The sequence below is a fragment of the Centruroides vittatus genome, unplaced genomic scaffold (assembly GCF_030686945.1).
Source record: "Centruroides vittatus isolate TY-2023 unplaced genomic scaffold, ASM3068694v2 contig_738, whole genome shotgun sequence".
In the NCBI taxonomy this organism is placed as follows: Eukaryota; Metazoa; Arthropoda; class Arachnida; order Scorpiones; family Buthidae; genus Centruroides; species Centruroides vittatus.
Genome location: NW_027122474.1, coordinates 3,653,569 through 3,676,892, shown reverse-complemented (window position 1 = coordinate 3,676,892; position 23,324 = coordinate 3,653,569). Strand labels below are relative to the sequence as shown.

The 23,324-nt window shown below is 28.6% G+C and overlaps 1 protein-coding gene across 4 annotated transcripts in view; it reads left to right on the top strand.

Annotated features, from left to right (window-relative positions):
• The first annotated feature begins 6,340 nt into the window (after positions 1-6,340).
• pnt (pointed) overlaps positions 6,341-23,324 on the top strand; it is a 41,243-nt gene continuing 24,259 nt past the window's right edge. For 2 of the 4 annotated variants that reach the window (XM_067277267.1, XM_067277266.1), the window contains exons 1-3: positions 6,341-6,670; positions 7,340-7,446; positions 15,710-15,893. In XM_067277267.1, the coding sequence (XP_067133368.1) occupies positions 7,351-7,446; positions 15,710-15,893 (280 nt within the window). In that variant the 5' untranslated portion in view covers positions 6,341-6,670; positions 7,340-7,350. Of the gene's footprint in view, positions 6,671-7,339; positions 7,447-9,648; positions 10,392-15,709; positions 15,894-23,324 lie in introns of those variants that run through there. The other 2 variants (XM_067277265.1, XM_067277268.1) reach the window with 2 other exon arrangements.

The window sequence follows — 23,324 nt, the reverse complement described above, 5'->3', positions numbered from 1 at the left end:
GTTGTAGAGTTAAAAGTGCATTCACAAGGTAAAAAAAAATGGCGGAGATATAGAATAACGCATGCGCTACTGTCTAACGTTCATTCATACTTATAGTAAGTAACAAGAGCTTATCTGTTGCTTTACCGCTTGAAATTGTTCCAAAAATAAAAATAGAAAACTGACAGAGTGATCAGTTTCCACTGTCTTCAATGAGATTTCTTTCCAACAAAGACAAGTTATGACTTGTTTGGCGATTCATTTTATAAATGACACTAATCTAATTATCTAAATTGTAAATAAATAAATAAATGAAATTTTATTATTTTTTTGTTTTTTTTTTAATTTAATGAATATGCAAAAAAATTAGAAAACAATTTGTTTTTCCTCTCTAAAAATACAGAAAGTATAGAAAATGATACATTTCTCCCTGTATTTAAAGACTTTTTTTAAATAATAACTGCTTTAAAAATTTTAAATACATTAAATAAATAATTTTTTTTAAATGTTTTTCCTCTATAAAAAGTCAAAAAATATAAAGTTTTTGACTTTTTATAGAGGGGAAAAAACGCTCGTTTTTTTACTTTTTTTTACATCCTCTAATCTGTAAACATGTAGAAAACTTTAAATATTTTTTCTTATTTCATAAATATAGATAAAAATAAGAAAATAATTTTTTTTTACTCTAAAAAATATAGAAAAGTTGAAAAAAATACTCTTTACATCATAAAAAATATTTTTAAAAAATTATAAGCTTCTTTTTTGTTTAAAAAAGTAGCTTATAGTTTAACTTACAGCTTATAAAAAACAAAAAAACATCAGAAAATGGCCCCCTTTTTCGCTATAAAATACAAAAAAAACACTTATTTGAAGTAAAAAAAATAATAATAATAAATAGAAAAAAAATCAGGAAATGGCTCATTCTTCACTCCGTAAATGTATAAAATATTTATTATATTTTGCTAAATAATATAAATTAATATCATAAAATATTAATAGAATTAAAATGAATCTTTACTTTATGTTTATAAAGTAAATAAACATAAATATTATTTACATAATTTATGTTAATGCGAAACGTTTCGAAAGTTGCAAACGTTATTTATTAATATTATCAGAATTTACGTCAAAAATTCTAAATCTATGTTGTTATCAGTAACAGCAAAGGTTAAAGTTAAATAATTTATTTATATTTTCTTTTTAGTGTATATATATAATTTAAGAGAAAATATAACTTTGCCTTTTATTCGAAAATTATTAATAATTATATTTTAAACGGTTATTTTTATATTTATTTTAAATGTCTACAAGTTTTATAGTGAAGGTTTTCTTTGATTTGTTCGTTCTAAAAATAGAAGTGGTAGTTACAAAACCAGACGTAATCAGGTCTGTGCTGAAGGCTAGTCCAGATTGCTCGCTCCAATGAAGAACAAAGTCAAAGTTGGACTCGACGTAGTTTCAATATTTCACCTTGTTTCATCTTGTTTTAATTACTTTATACGAGAACTATTGAAAAGAAGGGAGAATTATAAGGGAGGAACAGGGTTACACATGAAGATAATTGACTTTTTTACACGTTAAAAGTGACTTTTTATCATATATATTATTATGTCGTTGAACTTGAAATTTAATCGTGTTTTTTTTTTTTTTTTTGTTATTTTTGTATAAAAATTTAAATTTATCTACATTCACGCAATCACTTATTACGTCAAATCGTTGTTTGTTTAATTAACACGAAAAATATGAGTAATTTATATGAATTCTTTTTTTGCTTTAATAAGCATCGTGTGGTGTTTGTTTGAAGAAGAAATTCTTCTTTCGTTTATATATATATAAACGATACTTTAATGTCATTGATATGTGGCCCACCGCTTAGAAGTATATATTAAAATTTAGCAAAAAAAAAAAAAAAATCTCAATGTGGGCCACGTAGAAGTGTCAAAATTATTTAATGTTTCCTCCTCTTAGCTTTATTGTTGGAATGATTAGATGCTTCACTGGTATAAATCAGCATATGTGTTGTAAGGAAATAGGAGATCTTAGAAGGAAAAGAAAGTAGATAATGCTATAGATGGAGATCTTTTATCCGTTTTTTGAGTAGTAATAACATGAAAAAACGATTAGAATAGAAGGGGGAAAAAACAGTAGCTTAAGGGAGGTAATTAGCCTGTAGATAGTTGCTAACGTTGTTAAGAAAATTATGAAGAGTTTTTAAGTAGTAAATGTCTTTAAAAAATAAAATTGTTTAATTATCTTTAACGTCTTTGCCGTGACCTTGATAGAACATTCCAACGAAAATACATACTTTTACGGTATTGAGATAAGTACGATTGTATCAATATTGATTGAATAATAAAGTTGATATCGGCACTTTTATATTCAATATTGTAAATATAAACGTAATAATTGTAAAAAAATAAATAAAAATAAAATATATCGAGTTTAAATAACACACTAATCGCACTAAGCATATGATATTGCAGTAATTTATTTTATGACATTCCTCGATAAGATAAACCCAAGCACGATGACGCTAGACGAACTTTAACCTCCGACGGACACCAGCTTGTCACATCTGTATAGTAATAACGTTAGATAGATGTCAGTGAACCTCCAGCGTGAAGTTAATTGTTCCTTTAGTTAGAGATCACATCATTAGATGGATGATCACCAGCGAAATTCCCATCTCTCGATAGTCACGTGGTTGTGACTCGGTGTCACGTTCTTTCTCAGGTATCACGTTAACAAGCGTGCAAACTCGCAGACGACATAATTGGACAAAACACTAACTATATGTAAAATGTACTCGCTGATGATTTCGAACAGCTTAAAGAATAAAAAGACATGTGAGATGTCTGTATGACACGAACTACTTTCATGGGAAGATATATCCAGCTGCGTAATTCATTGTTTATTGAAGGTTTAAGATGTTTAATAATACCACAGAGACTAATTGAAGAATTTCTCGTGAGATGAAAAACGTCATCAGTAATAAGTATCAGGCCAATCTAGTGTTGGGCAAGTCCCGACTCAAATAATTTATAATGAGATAGATTTTCCTTTATATATACACACACATATATATATGCTCTAGTAATTACAAAACTAACAAATATAATATAATTTACAGCATAAAAAAAACTGGTTCCTGATTAATCATGTAATGGTGTAAGTTTATCAAGAGGAAGAGACGTTAATCACGTGATTAAATTTATGGCAATGGGCTCCCTTTCAAGTTTATCCCACAGTATATAATTTTAATGTTATTAGAAATCATTTAATATTTTTATCACGAGTGCGAAACTCCTTGGCATGTTTAAATTAAATAATGGTAACTAACAACATTAAATAAAACCAAGAGACGGAACTGTCAAGATAATTTCTATAGAGATTATTTATGAGAATATAGTAAAAAGGGTAGAAAATGATAATGAAGATTATATTTTTAATTGATAATTTAGTAGTTAGTTTAAATAGATAATTATCATTTATAAAAAGTTAATAAGGAATAATAAATTTTGTTTCAGAAAATCACGAATTAATCATGGTCTATGCAGATTTTTTTTTCGTGATTTTAAGTTGTAGAAACCAGTGCAATTAGTTCTAAGATTTAAAATCGTTGAATGTAACAACTCACGACTTTTAGGAACCAGTTGGAAACTATTAATTCTAAAGTGTTTACGCTTTGAGCACTTCTTACATGATGGTTGATAAATATAGCGATCGGAAATGTTAAACAACCAGAAAATGCAAAAACAGTATTATTGATTTTGCTTTCTCTCTCTCTTTTTTTTTTTTTTTTTTTTTTTTTTTTTTCGTTGGTCTTTCCTCGACATCATTTCGTGATATTTTGCTTGCAAAGTGTAAACAAGTTTTGATTACATTAGCCTAAAATCCAATATTGAACAATATAAATAAATAAAGAAATATATTCAAAAACTTCAAACAACAATTTAAACTAATAAATAAATTGAATTTGCGAGTTTAAATTAAAATATTTATTTAAAAAACTCTTATTTAATCAATATCTTAGAATTGATTAAAATAATTTAATTGTCGATTGTGAAATTAATTTTAAAAATATTTTAATTAATTTCAACGGAATGAAATTGATCAAAACATTTCAGCTTTGTAACGAAATTGATCAAAACTGATCGATTGTTAAGCGAAATTGATTTAATTAATCAATTTTACGTTTTCTAATCAAAAATTTGAAAATTTCGAGCTTGGAAATAAATAAATAGTATTATTTACAAGAATAAAACTTTCTGTTACTAAAATAAATCATCATTTATATTTTTCCAGCTGAGATATGTACAAACAAGATGATCGTGTATATTTTTAATAATGCGTGTTTATATTTATCACTAGATTTAATCGAAGGATGTCTTTAGTTAAGATTTAAATCATTTAACCATTAGTTTATATATTTTTATGTTTAATAAAATTAAAATGAACTAATCTCGATTCAATAACAACTCTCCTTTTATAATCTTAAATAAGATATGTAATGAATCATTAACTCGTAGGCGGTTTATATTTATGAAGCTTGATTGAGATCTACAGTAATTTGGAATCAGATAATTAACAAAAGCTAATTGAAATTAGCGATGTTAATAATAATATATGACTATAATTCAATTAAAAATCACAAAAAAAAGATATAAATTAAATATTTAAATAAAAGAAAGAAAATTTATTATAAATATTTACTTGAATTTTTCAATTTGTGATTTTTATACAATTAAAAATAAATTTATTCAGATGTCAGAAGACAAATTTCAAGCAGTAAGAGCCTATCTATTCATTAATTATGCTTTATTATTTTCTTTGATCATAAGATTGATAATTATAAAAACATGTAAGATGATACTTTGTTCTGTTAATTAATGCTTTTTTCTTTTAACGTTATAAATTTTAATAATAATTAGTTTTCTTCGCCCAAATTGTGTTTTTTCTCAACAATATAACGTGCTTAGTTTTGTTTTTTAGTTGTTAAAATAATAATTAATACGTTAAAATCTTAATAAACGTCATTTAAATAAATGTTAATAAACTCTTAGCGTGAGAAAATACTCCTGTTTTATGGAAATGGAGGACTCTTTACAGACTTAGAATCGCGAGAAAAGAGATTACAACAGCAGGAAAAACCACTTTATCCAACAAAAGAAACTGCCATCTGTTAAAGTTAAAAAACTTCACCTGTTCTTGTCTCAATTATATATACTGTATGCTCTATAGAAATTACAGGTTTTATATTATGTTATGTATTTTTTTTCAGATAAAAACTTTATAGAGAAATGTTCGTATATATATATATATATATATATAAATTATACATTAAATAAATCAGCTGAGATTGATTTAAAGTATTAAAAATAAATCAGTTTCATTGAAACTGATAACATGTGCTTTTCAAATTTGAAAAGAAAAGAAATTGATTTGATTTATTAAACCAAATCAATTTTTTTTTTTTGAGATTTTGAAAGCACGTGTTTTGAAATTGAAAAGAAATTTTTACTTACGTAATAATTAAAAATGGATTTAAAAAACGTTTACAATTGTTTAGTGTATAAAATTAACAGAAAAAACTTGTTCTTTTCCTATTTATATTTTAAAGTACACACAAAAAAAGAAAGTAACGAGTTTTTAGTTATAAGTGTATAACATATATATATATATAAAAAAAACAAGTTTCTGTAAAGCAGTCTTACGTTAAAAAAAAAGTTAAGAACTAGTTTTTGGTAAAATACATAAAAGAGGAAAGAACATAAATTTGTCTTCTGTATATAAACTGGAAAACAAGATTTGAATATTAAAGAACTAACGTTATAAATATATCGTATGGGTTCATCGTTTGATAAATAAAGTAATAATTGCAACATAATTGTCAAAAAATAAAAAATAAAATGTAAAATTATTTTGAAATTAACGATTGTGTTTTAAAATACAGGAATATTATAAACAAGTTTAGATTATGTTTATAAAAATTCAGGTTTAAAACGACTTTCCTTAACACCTACGCCGAAGCTAAAGTAAAACTCCGAAGCATACATTGACCTATGACGTTGAGCACACGTCATGGTCAGCAAAACCAGTTCGTAGAAATTATGATACGTGACACTGAACGTACGTAGTAGTATGAGGACGTGTGAGTGATAACGTATAGCCTTAAGGCCCATCATACAATCGAAAGAAACTCGTTTTTTTATACGTTAGAGAACATGCAACATGAGACAAGTCATCAGAACTATGGCGGTCCAACGTGACGTCAGCATACTAGTACTTCCATCGTTTTAGCCCCTCCTACACGACCATTCACTCGAATCGACCAATAGGAGGTCTCTCTCTCCCATTCACAAAGCTGTTGCCTTGAAGCCGTGTCTTGGCGGACGGTCCATGTAGACGACATTGCTTGGCTTTAACTCGTTTCGTGTCTAAAGTTTTTAACATCGATTTACTGTGTTATTTTTATTGAATTTAGTGTTCGTCCGATTATTATTTTTTAAATGTGACTGAGTGTTTAACTGTTTAAACGTCACAGGAGACTGTATAACAACACAGTGACTAAGACAAAGACGACACTATTTTCTTAGACTCACTGAAGGAGCACAGACGCAACTGCTTGGCTTCGTTGTGTAAAGACGGCTGGCTGCACTGGTGTGAGGTGCCATTCCAGCCATTAAAATAGGTTAGTAAGAACGATTTATGATGTTTGTTATATTTAGAATGCTTTAATATTTATTAATAATTAATGTAAACGATCGAACACCGATCGGATATTCTATTATATTTAAAGGTAATCAATCGATCAGTGTTATAACTTATCTATAACCGATTTTATGTATATATTTTAACCAAATTATCACTATAGGTATTTAGCTGAACCACTAGTTGAATGTGTAGCACATAACTTCACGTAACGTTACGATCAATAGCTTAGTCATTTCGAACGGAAATGTTTGTAAATAAACATTGATTATCATTAATATCTAATCTAAATCTTCATTAAATGAGGGTTTTTTTAATGTTTTAAGCTTTATTATTTTATAGTATTTTACTTTTAAGATAGTTTTTTTATTGTTTTTTTTTTAGTTAGTTTCCATCGAAGCGGAATACAATAAAGTATATAGACTCTTTATAATCGCTGTAGTAAGAAACTGCAAGATGACAAAAAAACTAGTCAAATGGCTTTGGTCTTTCAATGTCGAACAAACAGTAACTTAATGATATAGCTCTCACTCTATATATGTATATAATCTAGAATAGTTTCTTTTAATGACCAAAAACTATCTGCTATTTTATATAATGTTATAGAAAATGTATATAATAATAATATATATATATTTTAAACTTATAGATACGCGGAAAATGGATGTAGAATTTTACGGTGACTATAATACTGAATATTTTGCGCAAACTTCTCAAGGAAAGAACATGGCTGCCAGAAAGAATCGTGTACCAAGAGTGAGTAAATTTCTATTCATATTCTAAAACTAGTTTTTCCTTTATGTATCATACACTTACACCTACTTAAGAAATTATTATTTTTCTACTTAAGTGAATAATGGAATATAATTAAAAAATTATTATTATTTTTTATTTTGTAAATATATAAAAATGTGATCTTTTTTTAATGTACAAAGAATATTTTTTACGGGAGAATTAATGAAATATTTTATTCACCAAGGAAAATATATATATAATGTATATTGGTCAAGGTTATAGATAACGATTGCAGGTTTAAACGTACGGTATCGGATTTTAGAGACCTGATATAGCATCTGATGCTGTTGTAAGAGAAGTAGAAGTAACTACCGAATTAATTGTGTTTAAAATTTGGAAAAAAAAAAATTAAATCTAATATCCAGTTTATATATTCTTATTTTTAACATAGTTATTTAAAAAGAAAAAAAAGTCTTCACGTTACTCGTTTCGCAATCTTGTAAACACGTTATCTGATATTCATTAGTCGTAATATATCTATAAAATTTATATATAATTATCAAAAAAATTTTAATTATCTATATCTATAACGTATTTACATATCTTAAACTATATATTTTTAACAGTTGAAGGTTTTTTAATACATTTTTTATTGAAATAAGATAGTGGCCGATATTTCACAACTTTCTAGAAGTTTGCAAAATTATATAGTCTAGGTAACGGTACGTACTGTACATAAAAAAAATTAATTAGAATTAGAAAATTTCTTAAGTTATGATCAGTATTCACGAGGGTCAAGACTTTGAAAGTGGGTCACGCTAACAGCTTGGATAGCATATATGTTGGTTGCCAATCTGTCGCCACTTTGACCACTACACAGCACCTACGCCTTATCTTGAATGAAAGTTCCCCCTACATAAGTATAGAGACGGGTGGATAAGAGGGGAACATAAATGACTATCATATTTCGCGTTGACCTCCAAAGCTTAGACATTGACAAGGAGGGTAAAAATTTCCAGCGGGTTAGTCCTGCAATAGTATGGTTACTAGTTTAGTAATACGACTCTAGTGACTTCTAATCGTTGTATCTTGCACAGCAGTTATCAGTTTTCAATATTTTTCTCATCACTTTTAAAGTTTATTGATTAATTTTTATATTTATAAAGATTTAAACTTTAAAATTGGCATATTTCTTCTTCTTTTTTTTTAGTATTAAAATGTACAGAACTTTTATAGAAATAAAGAAAAATTCTTGTCTTACCGTAAGCTATGAGATCAAGTTACAACATAACTTTTGCTCCCTTATTTTAAATTTTTTCTAAGGCGTCAATAGGTCCAACTGACAGATGGCAAGTAGGATTCGTTTTGTAGAACCTATTATTATCTGTAGGACCATATCATTAATTATTACTAAAGAAAAATCGGGCGTAGAATTCCTTTTTTGTGTGCGGTGTTACTATATATTTATACTGTTATTAAAGAAGGTGTCGAAGAATGTTAACCCCCCAAAAAAAATGTTATATATATAAATTTGAAAATAAACCATTTGTTTATCAAGATTTATTATCTTAGAAATAAACAACCGAATTGAAATTTTATCATTTATTATCGTTATATCAACTAAATAAAGTGATTTCGGATAAAATATCATCGCGTATAGGCCCAGAGTTTGATCTCAAAGTACATCTTATTGATTATCCTGTGACATTTTTATCCTAAAAACATTTAATTTATAATGCTGTATATAGAAATACACAAAGGATAACGTTTCTTTGATCTTTAAGGATATATAATTTGCATATTTTATATACTTAATTTTGAATTATTTATTGTTATAAGATGAGCAAAGTTTGTATTATATTTATTTTTATTAAATAGTAATGCTTGTGTATTGTATAATAGAATATAAGTTCAATTGTTTTAAGTTGTAAATAGAAACAAAGAAAATATCCAAAGCCTTCTTACTAAATACACTTTCCCTTTCAAGAGTTCCCCCCTTTACGGGCATTATCCTCCTGTCCCTCTGTGACTAATTTTCTGTTGTAAGCTGTTTTCAAATTTAACCTATACTTAAGGAATTAAACAACGCCTCTAGATACTTGTGTGGGTACCGAAAATCAATTATTAAACCTTAAATTTTTTTTAACTTAATTGTATTATCTTTAAAATTGCACAAGAACGGTGTCACTTCATCTTTAAATAATCTTACATTTATCACGTTTCTTGAAAAATGATTAGAAGTGAAAATATTACACTATCGTTGCAATATATTGACAATGTTACCTTTTACGGTGACGCAACGTAACGACGATTAAACTTTGCTACGTAATTTTGTTACCAACAATTTTCAATCTCCTGAACGCTTTCAAACCGGATGACACAAACAGTTCATTCAAACGTTACAACAATGAATGAAGCTTCTAAATGACAGATTTATGACATTAGAACCCTTAAAGCTCTGCAAGCAATTAATATAGAGTCGAATTTCATACTAGTCACTTTCGAGGGGGGTCGTACTACCGCGAATAATCGTATTTATTCAATAACTTATTGTGTATTTGCCTGTTGGATACGTGTGTGTGTGTGTGTGTATATGTCTCTCTCTCTCTCTCTCTGTGTGTGTGTGTATTAGTTGCTTCCCCCTTCTTCATTAGAAAATTACTTTCACTTTAAGCAAACACTCTAGCTAATAAGGAAGACATCAATTTAGCTTAACCTACCGAGTGTAGAGAGATACCCGCTCTCTAACTAACTTTAACCATCATATGACTCCATCTAACAAATCCCTGTTTGTATAACGTCACACTGACGTCAATAATTAGAAAAGGTGTAGATTGCTATTATGTTTTTAAGAGTTAGTAACAGAGATGATACTTAGCTTCCATTAACACTACAGCTACTATCGGAATATCAAAAAGTGTAGCTGAATCAAAAATGATGCTAGTGCAAATATATCCCCAAGGGAGGTAAGATCGTTATATTCTTATTAACTCTTACAATATACAATCTTCTTGTTTCTTATATCCGATTTTTTTTTTACTCTCGTAAAGGAAATAAGCATTGATTTAACTATAAATAATACACATTTTTATCTACGAATTAATGTTTTAAAAGAGCTTATGTGGATCTATTATATATGGATTTAACTAAGATTAATTGCTAAGTTGACGATGATAATTAGAAATTCGTCATTAATCAGAAAAATAACATTGTTTTAATACGCTTTTATCTTCAAAATATCCTTACTTTATACAGATTTACTCGTGAATTTTATATTACTAATGAATTATTTTATATTTTATAAATTATTCTTTAAAGAAGTGTTTTTAAGTAATTATTTTGTGTTGAAAACTGAATTTTGCAGACGTGTGCGAGTAAAATTACACACTATTATTAATTATTTTTTTTCATAAAGGATGCCTAAAGCAAATTTCAAAGATTAATTGTTTAAATTGTTATTAATCATCAGCTATTATTCATTAGAGATAAAAGACATTCATTGAATTTAATTATTTATTTTTTTAAATTATTTTAAATATAACGTTCAACACGAATAGCATCCCATTTTAAAACATTAAAAAATTAAACTCCATAATAATTTAAAATATTATTTTCTACACTTTTAAGTGAACTATTCAGTGTCGAAATTACGCTATTTAGCTTTATACGGTTCGTTTTTAACACGAAATTTATATTTGTTTACAAAAAAAGTTAACGTCATTAAAATTTTAGTTACAATAAATAACATTAAATAAAGAATGTATAAAGTTTTAGTCTGTGTTTATAAATTAAAATAGCTGACTAATTATGGTAAAGAAGAAAGATTTGAAGAGAATTTCGACTTAGAAACCATAATATTAACATCTCTTAGTTTTAATTTTAACCATATTTTAATTTATAAAAATCGAATTTATCCAAACTCGTGTAAATATTTATAGGCAATTGCTAATTGCGGTAGGCTGTGTAGGCAATTTCTGGCAAAAATCCAAAATAAAAACATTACGCAAATTTATTTTAGTAGACTATTGATAAATTTCTGTTCTAGAGAAGAAATGTTGCGTTATAAAGTTAAATTTCGATTTCAAACATGAGAAAAATTCCCTGGAAATATCCGAAAATGGTTTTTTATTGGAATAATGTTTACAAATTGAAATAGATGAATTTTTTTTACACGTGGTTGAAATAGATGAATTTTTTTACACGTGGTTGAAATAGATGAATTTTTTTTACACGTGGTTGAAATAGATTATTATTTATAAAAATGAAAGAGACAAAATTTATAATCACACGTGAACGAAATTGACATTTGTTTTATTTTAATCGCCACGCGGTGGAAATTGATGAATTTTTATCTACATGTGGACGAAATAGATAAGTTTTAGAATTTTAAAAATAAATGAAATTGATGAATTTTTGCTTACACGTGGACGAAATAGGCAATTTTCTTATCTTAACGCAAGTGAAATTAATAAATTTTTATCTGCATGAGGACGAAACTGATGAATTATCTCCACATGGCTGAAAAAGATAAGTTGTTCATTATACATCGAAGAAAGACAAATTGTTAATTATACTTTGAAATTCTTTGTTTATTTTCTTTATTCGCTGTATTATGTAGTTGAACAAAATAATTTTTCCAAATTGGAAACGAGATATTTTCGTAAACAAAAAGTTATTTCGCAACTTAAAATAATATTTTGTCTGTAATTTGTAGCATATATACTTTATTGTAAGTTTACTGTTACAGATTAATAGCTTTTAATTCAAAAACATTTCAAAAATTACAATTCTTTTTTTTAATTGCGTTATACAATGCGAAGAGGATGAGTTATGAGCTGTCAATGATGACAGCTTTTATGAGAGACTTCAAAGTTCAAAAGAGAAATTGTATATTTTTCAATGTAGTTCATCCGAGTTTAATATATTACAAACTCCATTCCATCATTATCCAAACTTTAATTAATGGCCTGTTTCGAGATGTAAACACGTCGAGAAAGTAAAGAAACGTAGCATGCGCTTCTTAAGAACTACTAAGAAAGTTAAGTTGTATCAAGATAAAAGGAAAAAGAAAAACTTTCCATTGTTTTTCTTCTTCTTCTTACGAATCAATGGGTGGGATACTCTAAATTGGAGAAAGCAAGAAGCGTTGCGTATTGCATGACAACCTCTAGAACTCTTTGTGTGCGGTGCGAGCGTACTTAGACAGCAGTGTGTGGCACAACTTTGACTAATACGTATTAGTGATAAAAATTCACGCTGGGACATTAAATGGGTCCTGAGATTAATTGGAGTCTAGTTTTAAATCTATCAAGGCCAGACTAGCTAACGTTCCACAAGTATTGTTACAGTCCAATGATCAAGGGCAGCACGTCCTTCGTTGTGTGACCCGTGAAAGTTATTTCACAATCGTCTCTCTCAATAACCACAGCTTCTCACTTGTTTTGATGTAGGCATATCTATTTACGCGATTTTATGGCATACCTAATCGGTCTCTTACCTTTTATTAGTATACCCGACACGGGTTAATCGGGGTGCGTAAGTTTAAAACATTTTCCACACCTTGTACACGGGGGCGCGTGGTAGATCACGTATTTTAACTTGTCTGATTTTTCCTTATTTGTATCTCACAGTTTTAACTGGTATATTTCAAAATAATCTTTTCTTCTTTCAAGTGCTAATTTTCAATAGAAGGGATACTATATCCCTCTATTTTACTCTTAGTTGCTTTTTTTAATGCTTTGTTCTTGCCGCAGACAAGCTTATCTCCTTTCACTGATACAAAGGAGTGTTGTCTATTAGAAAACAAAATGTAGACATACAATAGCTTAACAGTAACTAAGAGAAGTGACAGTTAAAGATTTTTGAAAGATTTATAAATTTATGGGTCCAGACATTCATTCTTTTTTATGACCCAAACCGAAGAATAAAACGTATAGAATATCATTAAAGTGGATTTTTATTTATTAATCGAATTAAATGATAAATGGCTGTTAAATTACCTTACATCGTATTGAAACGATAAAAAATGTGTATGATTATATTTGCAATTTATGATGATATACATCGATAATTCTATAATACACACGAACATCTTTCTTCTTTTCAACATCATTAAGATAAAGACTAGTTTTATTACTGCCTCAGTGTTATGAGAACTTACTGACAAGAAATAAATTTTAAGATTATAATTAAAAAAAAACTAACACGTAAAAATAGAATTTTTAATACAGAAAATCCTATGTAGACAATTACCATCACAGGTGTATAAGTCAAGTCACTGCACTAGTTTTTAAATCGTACGACCCGATAAACAATATCATCTAAGTTATAATTAGAGGAGAGGCGAAAAAATAGTAATAATTTAATAAATAATTAATGATCTGATAATGGTTCAACAACTGTACTTCAACAGCGCATTGCGAACCGCATATCTTAACAATACGTTTTGTGAATCTCCGGTCAACAGCTGGAGCGATTGAAGACCTACCAAGCGGGATTTTAAACCCGACGAGTCAGCAAGGTGAGCTTGAAGGACAACCAACATCACTACCACACCGGGCCTCAGGTGCTACAGTTGCAGGGTTCTCACGGTATGGCGAGGACAGGTCGCGTGGCACCCACCTCGGGCTATCTGACCGCCTGACAGATTTTCCCACACAGCTGGCACAGCTAAAACTGGGGGAATCGGGGGACTTCCCGTTTATTGCAAGCCCCTTTTTCTCCCACTGACCTTTTTCCCGTTGCTTGCTACTGTTGCTACTAGGTGTGATCTGTAGATTACTCGCTACAGATCAATAGTAATTATCTCTTCATCAATTTCTTTTTTTGTTGTATGTTCCACTATTTGTACTTCACTTTTGAATGAGTACAGTTTAATAACGGGTTGTTAAACTTCATGCAAACTAGGATTTTTCTATATCATTATATTGCGATGTTTGCTTCGATAAAGCGATCTTAATTGACAATATTTGAATGAATCATCCTCAGATGGTAATTTCGATTAAGGTCGCTAGCCTTTGTACTGTGTTTCTTTTTTTAAACTTGCTTATCCTCTTTATCATTTAGATAATTTTATAGCGGGGGGAATTGTTTTAGTACGAAGATATTTTAGAGGATGAACTGGCTGATTCATTATTTAGGACACGCCGCTGTTCTGATAAACTTCAACTATTATATTTGTATTGTGTGGTTTATCCAACCCTACTATATGAATTTTAAAGTTTTTAGTTTCTTACTATTTAAAATTTCTATAAAATTTAGTGTGAATGCCATACTGTTCAGTATAGGAATGCAGTTCAACTTTACACTAGAACATGGCAACACACGATTCTTCAGTGGACTGGAATGGCATCACTTATTGAAAATACACTACTATAGAAAGGTGGTTCTTAATAATTAAAAATTTAAGATATACTTTCACATTATACAGTATAGAATTCGACTTCGTACTGTTTAATACAAGAGTCTAGATTAAAGGTACGATGTACAAGCGGTTATAATGATATATAATTATTAAATTTTATCAACTGTACTTAGAAAAAAGTAATAAAAATTTAAAATTTAAGTATGAAAATTAATTATAAAAACTTACCACAATTGCTTTAGCATTAAATTGTGAAAGAATATTTCTATTCGATACTTTAACATTAATTTTCTTTCATGTGGTAGACAATAAGAAACGGTTCGGTTTTTTAAGAACGTGTTCATCTTTATTACAAATTAGTAATCCTTTTATAAAAGAAACAAAGCAAAATGACAATTACCTAATGATATACCCTACCAATATGCCGACTTTAAGACGCTAGTGTCTTTTGTTATAGAAAGAAAACAAATAATACAAAAGTTATCCAGAGACCTTGGCTCTAGACATACAACTACATCCCATTTATCCAATAATTCCAACAACACACACACACCGTCGTGGTTATAATAAGGCTACATACAGCATTATACCTCTTAGAAGGTCACATACCTGCTTACCCTATACACAATTGTCAACTTATGGCTGTCGATTCCAATTAAGCTCCAATGAATGTCGTCATCTCTATCGTTCGAGTCGTGTATAATAGACTTCAAGTATCATTAAGTGGACGAACAATGTTGTAAAAGAGGTAGTGGCTCGTGTAGATAGACGAGAACAAAAGTTATTGCTCACTAAACTAAACACTTCAAATACCTTTGAAAATTTTTAAGATTATGAAATTTAATTTCTTTCTTTTTAAATAAAAAAAAAATGTTATGATGGTGAATTAAAGATGATGATCATCGAAGTACATCGTTTCAGATTAAATTTGAGATGGACTATACAAATCAAGATCAAGAACCAGGAAGAATGATACCTCTGGACACAATTAAGAGGGAGAAAATTGGCAACGATGATTCTTGTGTTCCAGTGGCTCCTTCCAGATCTTTGGGTTCCATGCAAAAAGTTCCATCAATGAGTGATCTATCTGAAGAGAGTTCTTTGGGTGAGTATTTTTGACTTTATTTCAAGAATATCTGTAGTTTTAGAAGCTTAAATCCCGTGTGAGAAATCGTGTGTTAAATATATAACTTGCTTACACACGCACATGACTCTAACTTGGATCCAAAACAGCCAATTTATTTAGTGTTGTGGCAGCCACAAAATAACCCGAACGGAATTTTTTGTTTCTTCACTCTTCACTAAAATAATTATATTTTCTTTAATTAGAAAACATTTATTCGTGACGAGTACCGTTTAAAATCAATTTTTGATGAATTTCCTAACAATACCAAAGCGATTTTTCCAACGAATCTTCATAAAATTAATTAGATAAATAACTTTTTTTTTTACATAAAAAAAATAATTTAGAAGCTTTCTATTCACATTTCCTACATAAAATTAGCCTTATATTGTCGAAAACATCAATATTTAAGGTTTAAATCTTCGACTATAGTAGCAAGAGGGTACGTTTCACTCAGCAAAGCTAGATCACGCCATGTGCAAGCATCTGATTTCTGTCATGGTATGGAGTGGTGTAACAGCAAATAGAGAGAGAGAGAAAGAGACGAGGAGGGGGGAAAAAACTTTCCTTCAGATTGTATCGGATTGACAGGGTGTTAAGAGAGCCATTGAGCATGCTCTATGTAACTCGATACTCGAACGTTGCAGGCCTGTGAATGAAGTAAAGTCACACACGTTGCATCCGAGACTTTGTTTTTATAGCGAACTATAAATACCCCTTAGTGGACTATCCTTTCTTCTACTCTTCTTTGTCTTTATTGTTTACGTGGGCGTTGGTTATTTTATCAAATTACACACCAGAGAATTATCTTTATATTTAAGAAATATGTATTTATAGTTCGAAAAATCAATAATTAAAAATTAAATTAAATATATTCGATGAGGAATCCCTTTTAAAAATAATATAAATAATGTTTTCTGAGTGTAAATTTTTTAAAATTTAATATATTCTCTTATCTTCGATAAATTTTACGATCTTTTTATCTTTACGGAAATCTTAAGAATCCTGTTTTCATTTTAAATAATTTCGAATAAAACTGGATTTTTAAAGTCTAAATATATATGAAAATAATAAATCTTTGCTCTAAATTTTCTTGGAAATCTAAGGAAATACCTTTTTAATGGTTTAAATAAGGTCAAACCCTGAAATCCCCCTCTTTGATAATCACGGAAAAAAAATAAAAAAGTAAGGATAAAATTTCGTTGGTTTTTGACCCTCCCCTTTGATAACAATGAGAAAGTACGAAATAAGGATAAAAATTTCGTTAATTATTTGAATTTTTCTGAAAATTTTGAGCTTTCAAGTAAATTTTTGTGGATTGTTTCTCCTATTAACAAACAGGATTATTCCTGAAAAGGGTCCTACAAATCACAAATCCTAATTCAAATAAAAATAAATTTTAAAAAAGAATTTTTTTTTATCAGTTTAAATCAACAGATAGCGCTTTGAAAATCCATTATGACAAAACACAATTTCCTGAAATTTTGTATAAGTTACGGACATTGAACTTCCTTCGTATAGTCAGGGACTAGATTACACAAATCTTTGCTTCATTTATTACACTTTTTTAAAGTCTTATGCTCGATTACGAGATGATATTTTAGTAAAAAAAAAAAATAAGTATATTTTTCCAAAAAAATTTAATACAAAACAGGTGAATGGTATGGGTGGATGTAATAAACATAACAGTGAAAGAATGATCTTTAACATCCCCACCCTACACAAGACACTTTTGGCATATCAATCATGTCGAAGGTGAAGTTAGCAACACGAACCCGAATTTTAATCACTTGATTATATATATATATATATATATATATATATTAATTTTTAAAAATTCTTTAATTTTCTTGCACAATTTAATGTTGTTGTTGTTGTTGTTGTTGTTGTTGTATAGTCTCGTATACGTAGACAATTAAACAATATATAAATGAAATTTCTTGACGTCATTGGTCGAATGTTTTTCAAAAGACTGTTCATCATTAATATCAATTATTGTTGAGGGAACAATCCATCACTGTAATTAGGAAACTTTCCACCCTTGAGTTGTATTGAGGTTAGAAAGGAGGGTTCATTACTTTCGATGGACAGAAAGAGAATATTATGAAATTTTACTGCACGACTAGTTTCTAGTAGAATTAAAGTAATATAAAATGATAGGTGGAGTCAAATATATGTAAGAGAAAAACTATGATTTCGAATGTTTTACCCTCATTTAAAACCATTAAGGCTTGTGTTATAATAACTGACTATTGTTTAGATACTTTTTTCTATACGTATGTTATCATTATAACTCAATTTTTATTTAAATTTTCTAGCTTATTAATTTTCTAAAATATACTAAAATTGGCCTAGATACATTTATGCATTTTCTATTATTGTATATACGTCTATTGTTAGCTAATTTGCATATTCGCGTGATTGTTTTGCTGTTAATAGAATTATAATACATTATCTCTCTTATTCTACATTATATTAACGATACTAAGTCGATAAAATTTATAAAATTATATTAATGATATTCTCAGTTTATCTTTAATTAATTTTACAAAGATTCTGTAGTAAAAAACTTGAATAATTTTTAGGAAAAAACAGTTTAGAGCGGTTAGAATTACACTAATTATCTGTAAAATTATAAAATTAGGAGTAGAGTTGGTGGTTTAGAAGGTAAAGGGGTGCATCTTTGAAGATAAGCAGGGGTTTTGTGGTAACCTCTATACCGCTGAAATTATTGAATACTTTAAGAAAAAACATTTTTTTATTTTAAAAATGTAATATTTTTAAGATAAAACACTTAGAAAATATTAATGGAGTTAATAATAAATTCATGTAACAAGACCTTTCATAAATATATAGGCCTATATACTGTATATAACATGCCAGTTTGAGTTAACTTTATTCATTAAGTTTGATTTAAAAATGAAATTAATGAATGTTTTACAATTTATAGTTGATTAAAAACTTCTACATACATTACTTAAAATTAATGAGTAATATCAAGATATAAAAATAAACATTACTTACTAAATTTGGTTTTTCATTAGCATCGATTGATCAAACGATAACAATGATTACACAACATATACAAATTTTAAAGGATGTTAGAGGTGTGAGAATGAATTTTACGGAACTGAATATCCGGCGAGATAATCTATATTTAAAGGTCAAGAGTTTGTTTAAATTTTAAAATGAAATTAAATTATTTAAAACTATATATTTTTTTTATACCTTCACTCATCGAGCAGCATCAGCATCTCTCTCTCGCTCTTCCCCCTTATTAAAATTAATTATAATTAAAGTTATATATATATATATATCATAATAAAATAATTAGAATTAAATTATAATTCTAATAATTCACCAGATAAAGCGATATTAAAAGTATTTTAAGCGCTCCATAAAAATACATTACGCAAGTGATGGCAATTACTTTTGCTATTTTCTTTAATTAACGTATCGAGAAGTTGTGATTGGTCTTTTCTATAGTAAATGAAAGTAACTAAACGACAAAAAAATAAAAAATAAAATAAAATAATGATGGAAGTAAAGTGAGTTAATGTCCTGTTTACTTTTTATTTTTATTCTTCTTTCGTTCTTTTCTCTCTCTCTCTCTCCCTCTCTACTCCTTCATCATTATCTTATATACTGATCTAACCTAAGGCTTTGTAATTTTATTGTATATTCATATATATATATGTGTGTGTGTGTGTGTGTGTGTGTATATATATATATATGTATATAAAATACTATATATAGTGCTTAGTGTTTTTTGTTCATTACGATGTCAATGTCAAATGTGAATACTCTAAGATGTTGGCAATTGAAAAAGAAGAGCACTAGTTACTGTACCTGTTTGACCGGACTGTAGGGAAACTACATACATCCGGCATTAACTAAAAGTTATTCTTGATTATAACTGTTATACACTTAAAGTCGACAGTATCAAACCATCTTTCATCCATCAATTTGTTGTTGATATTTATTTTAGATACATTTTTCCAGTGATATAATTGAAACATTGTCTATAAATACAACTCTAATGCGAATATATATATATTTTCTCTATATATAATTAATTAAATAAAAGAATTTACTACGTCTACTAGAAGCATTACATCAGTTAGTGTAATGTTTTCACCCGAGAAGGATTTTATTAAATTTAAAAAAAAAAAAATGTATTTTTGGGTTTTTTCGGCTGGTAAATGCTATTTTTAAGTCAAAATATATATATAAATCTTTAAAGATTCATTAAATAAGCCTTAAAAATTTCCCCCTTATACAAGTTTTACTCATTTGTTTCCTGTTCACGACTTTTTTTTTAACTGTCTTCTGGATAACCTTCAATTATGTTTATTTAATATTTTTAAAACATTAATTTGCTATTTTTAAAATATAATTTTTATCTATTTTTATCTAACAAAGTTAATTTTTTAAATATATATATATATTTGAGTTTTACTTAGCTATATTGTTACTACGCTCGTATATATATACATACATTTTTTAATTGTCGAACCGTAAAGGAATTTTTTATCAATAAAAATAGAATCATCAGAGCATATTTTATGAAGTAAAATATTTTATAAATGATCCGAAGTGAGTTTAAAATTCACTTTCTTCTTCCCCCTTCACAATTTAGTTCCGTCCTAACAAGTGCAAGAGGGGTATAATAATTCATTTTCACGTTTTTAACTTTACTATTGGGGATTATACATATTCTATATAGAGAAGGGAGTGAGAGTGTTAGCTTTAAAAATCGGATACGCTTGAAGAAACGGGGTAGAACGAAGAAAAAAAAAAAAAAATAAGTCGACCCTCTAAACCTGCACATATCGCATTACCATTCATTCATACATCGTCAAAACGGGGTGCATAGCTTGGTTGTGTAGCGTGCCAATAGATGGCGCATTCGGCAGTCATCTGTCATGTGACCTAAAGTATCATCCTGTCAAAGCTTGGTGTGTAAAAAGTCAGAAAATTCGACTTCTCCTCCCCCCGTTTTGAAAGGGACTAGAAATTAATGAAAATGGTGCCTTAGAGCTGAATTCTCGGACTTAATTTAACGGTAACAAGCGTAACAAGTGATGTTAGGTGATTTTTGGGGAAGAATTATATCCCCGAACTAATGTATAGTAGGCAATAAAAGATATTTCTTACTTAACTTACCCTAGACGTGACAAGGAATGAAGTGATTCAGGTGTGGGTGTTAAATGAACGTGTTTCCACCCATAACTCTAAAAGTGTTTTCATCCCACCCAACAAACCTCTAAGTTCAACATTTTAGAATTAACTGCTTTCTTTTGTTTGGCATCATACTGACATTATGCCCATTGAACAAAAGAAAAACATAGAAGAAAAAAACACACACACACACAAGAGAGAGAGACCACATAACACAAGAAAGTCTAAGGTATTAAAATATATCTTATTTATCACTAAAAATAAATTTAATTATACACGAAAAGATAATCTTTTCAAACATCATTGGTCGTGCTGTTGACTGGGATTTAAGCGAGTTGTAATTACTGCGTCCTTGGGTCAGTAGAGTAGTGGTATATTTGGGCGTCCATTGTTATACAGAGATAAGTGGCGTAGGCGGGATGTTATCTCTCCCCACTCCTCTCATAGCTTTGCTGTGTGTCTGGGTTCCTAGGTTACACGACAACCATCATATCCCTAGTCAGCTGCCAGCTTGGGTACAGTTGGTCGATGGTGCAGAGAACTGGGAAATGGGCGTTAGAGGCACCAACAAATGGGACGAGAATTAACTTGGTTTACACGACTATACTTGAATGTCTATTCGTTATTTTTTAATGCAAAACCTCGAACGGATGTGGTTATGGGTTTCTTTTATTGATTTCCGTTTTAATTAGATTAACCGAAAACATAAATTGTAATTTACATAGAATCCATTTCTTATTTATTTATTTATTTATTTCATTGTTGAAAACGTAACAATATAATCTTTTTCTTTCATTTTCATTCGTTAAAAAGGATCGTTTAACGTATTATTGAAATTTACAGTTTTTTTTTAAATATTTAAATTCAAATTTAACGAACTTGTTATTGCTGGAAAGCAAACAAGAAATTTAAAGGGTTATTTTTTTAAAAAAAATAAAAATTTAATAATAATTATATAGATTCGATTGAACTAAACTGATTTATGCAGGTGTGAGTGACAAGGCCTCTCATTACTGCGAAAAGAGCTTCCTTCTTTGGAATTCTTTCTCAATACAACTGTATGAATTCCTAGTACAATACACCTACATGAAAGATTCATTTGATAATATTCTGAATGTAAAACTATAAAATAATATTTTGCAAGAATTAATTTATTAAAAAGGAATAAGTATTATTTTTATTATTATTATTATTAAAATATGTCCTAAAAAATAACTTTTTTAAAGTTGTTTTTCTGCTTTTAAACTACAATTTTTAAGATATGAAATTGTCTTATTAAAATTTAAAAATGAATTCAAAATTTTTAATGATTTACATAATTTTTGAAATACATATTTTTATGAAAATATTATTATGTGTGTATGGACGTGTGTATGTGAATATGTATATATGAATTTTGACGTTCACTATTTAAAGACTGGACTGGTTGTTGACAGTCTACACTCTACAGCACAGCACCTGTTGTTCCAACGAGTTCATGTACCTCATTTTCTATTCCCTAGTCACTCCACCTGCACTAAAGACGACAAAAGCAGCCTGCGGCTAAAATAGTATATTTTTCTCATAATTATAAGAGCCAGAAAGTGTCAGGAGTCGATAATTATGTGGGGAATATCAGAGGTTTTTAATTCGTAAACTTCTAACATCATCACGAACTTCTGGGTTGTATACATAAAGAGCGTGCAACGTGTGTTACGTATTCTACGAAATTTATTAGTGTTTCTTTTTTCTTTTATTTATTTTTTTAATTGCGATGTAAATTAAACGATCCTATGTTGTGAATAATACGTCCTTCATTGTCGCCTTAACTAACTACAATTAGGGTTAATTTGTTCATAAAGCAAACAATTCCGATTGTAGTCATTGATGTAGGACCCTGACGACCTCGCCTAGCCACTAGAGTAGGGGTTCTTCCGAGCACAATGAAAGTAGGCCACATTTAGAAGTGGCAAACAAAAGAAAAATCGACATCTTAATTGCTACAGAGGAAGGTTACATTAGGATCGAGAGTGAAGACGTAATTATGAAACATACTCTATGCCACAATAGGAAACTATTATATACATGTGATGTGATCTTCTATTTTTTGTTTTTTTTAAGTCTATATTGAATTTTTTCCAGTTTTTATATTAAAATTAGTACGTAACATACTCTAATTATACACAGTGTTTAATTTATGGTGTAGGTTATATAAGAGACTTTTATTACTGTTACTAAAATTACTGTTACCTC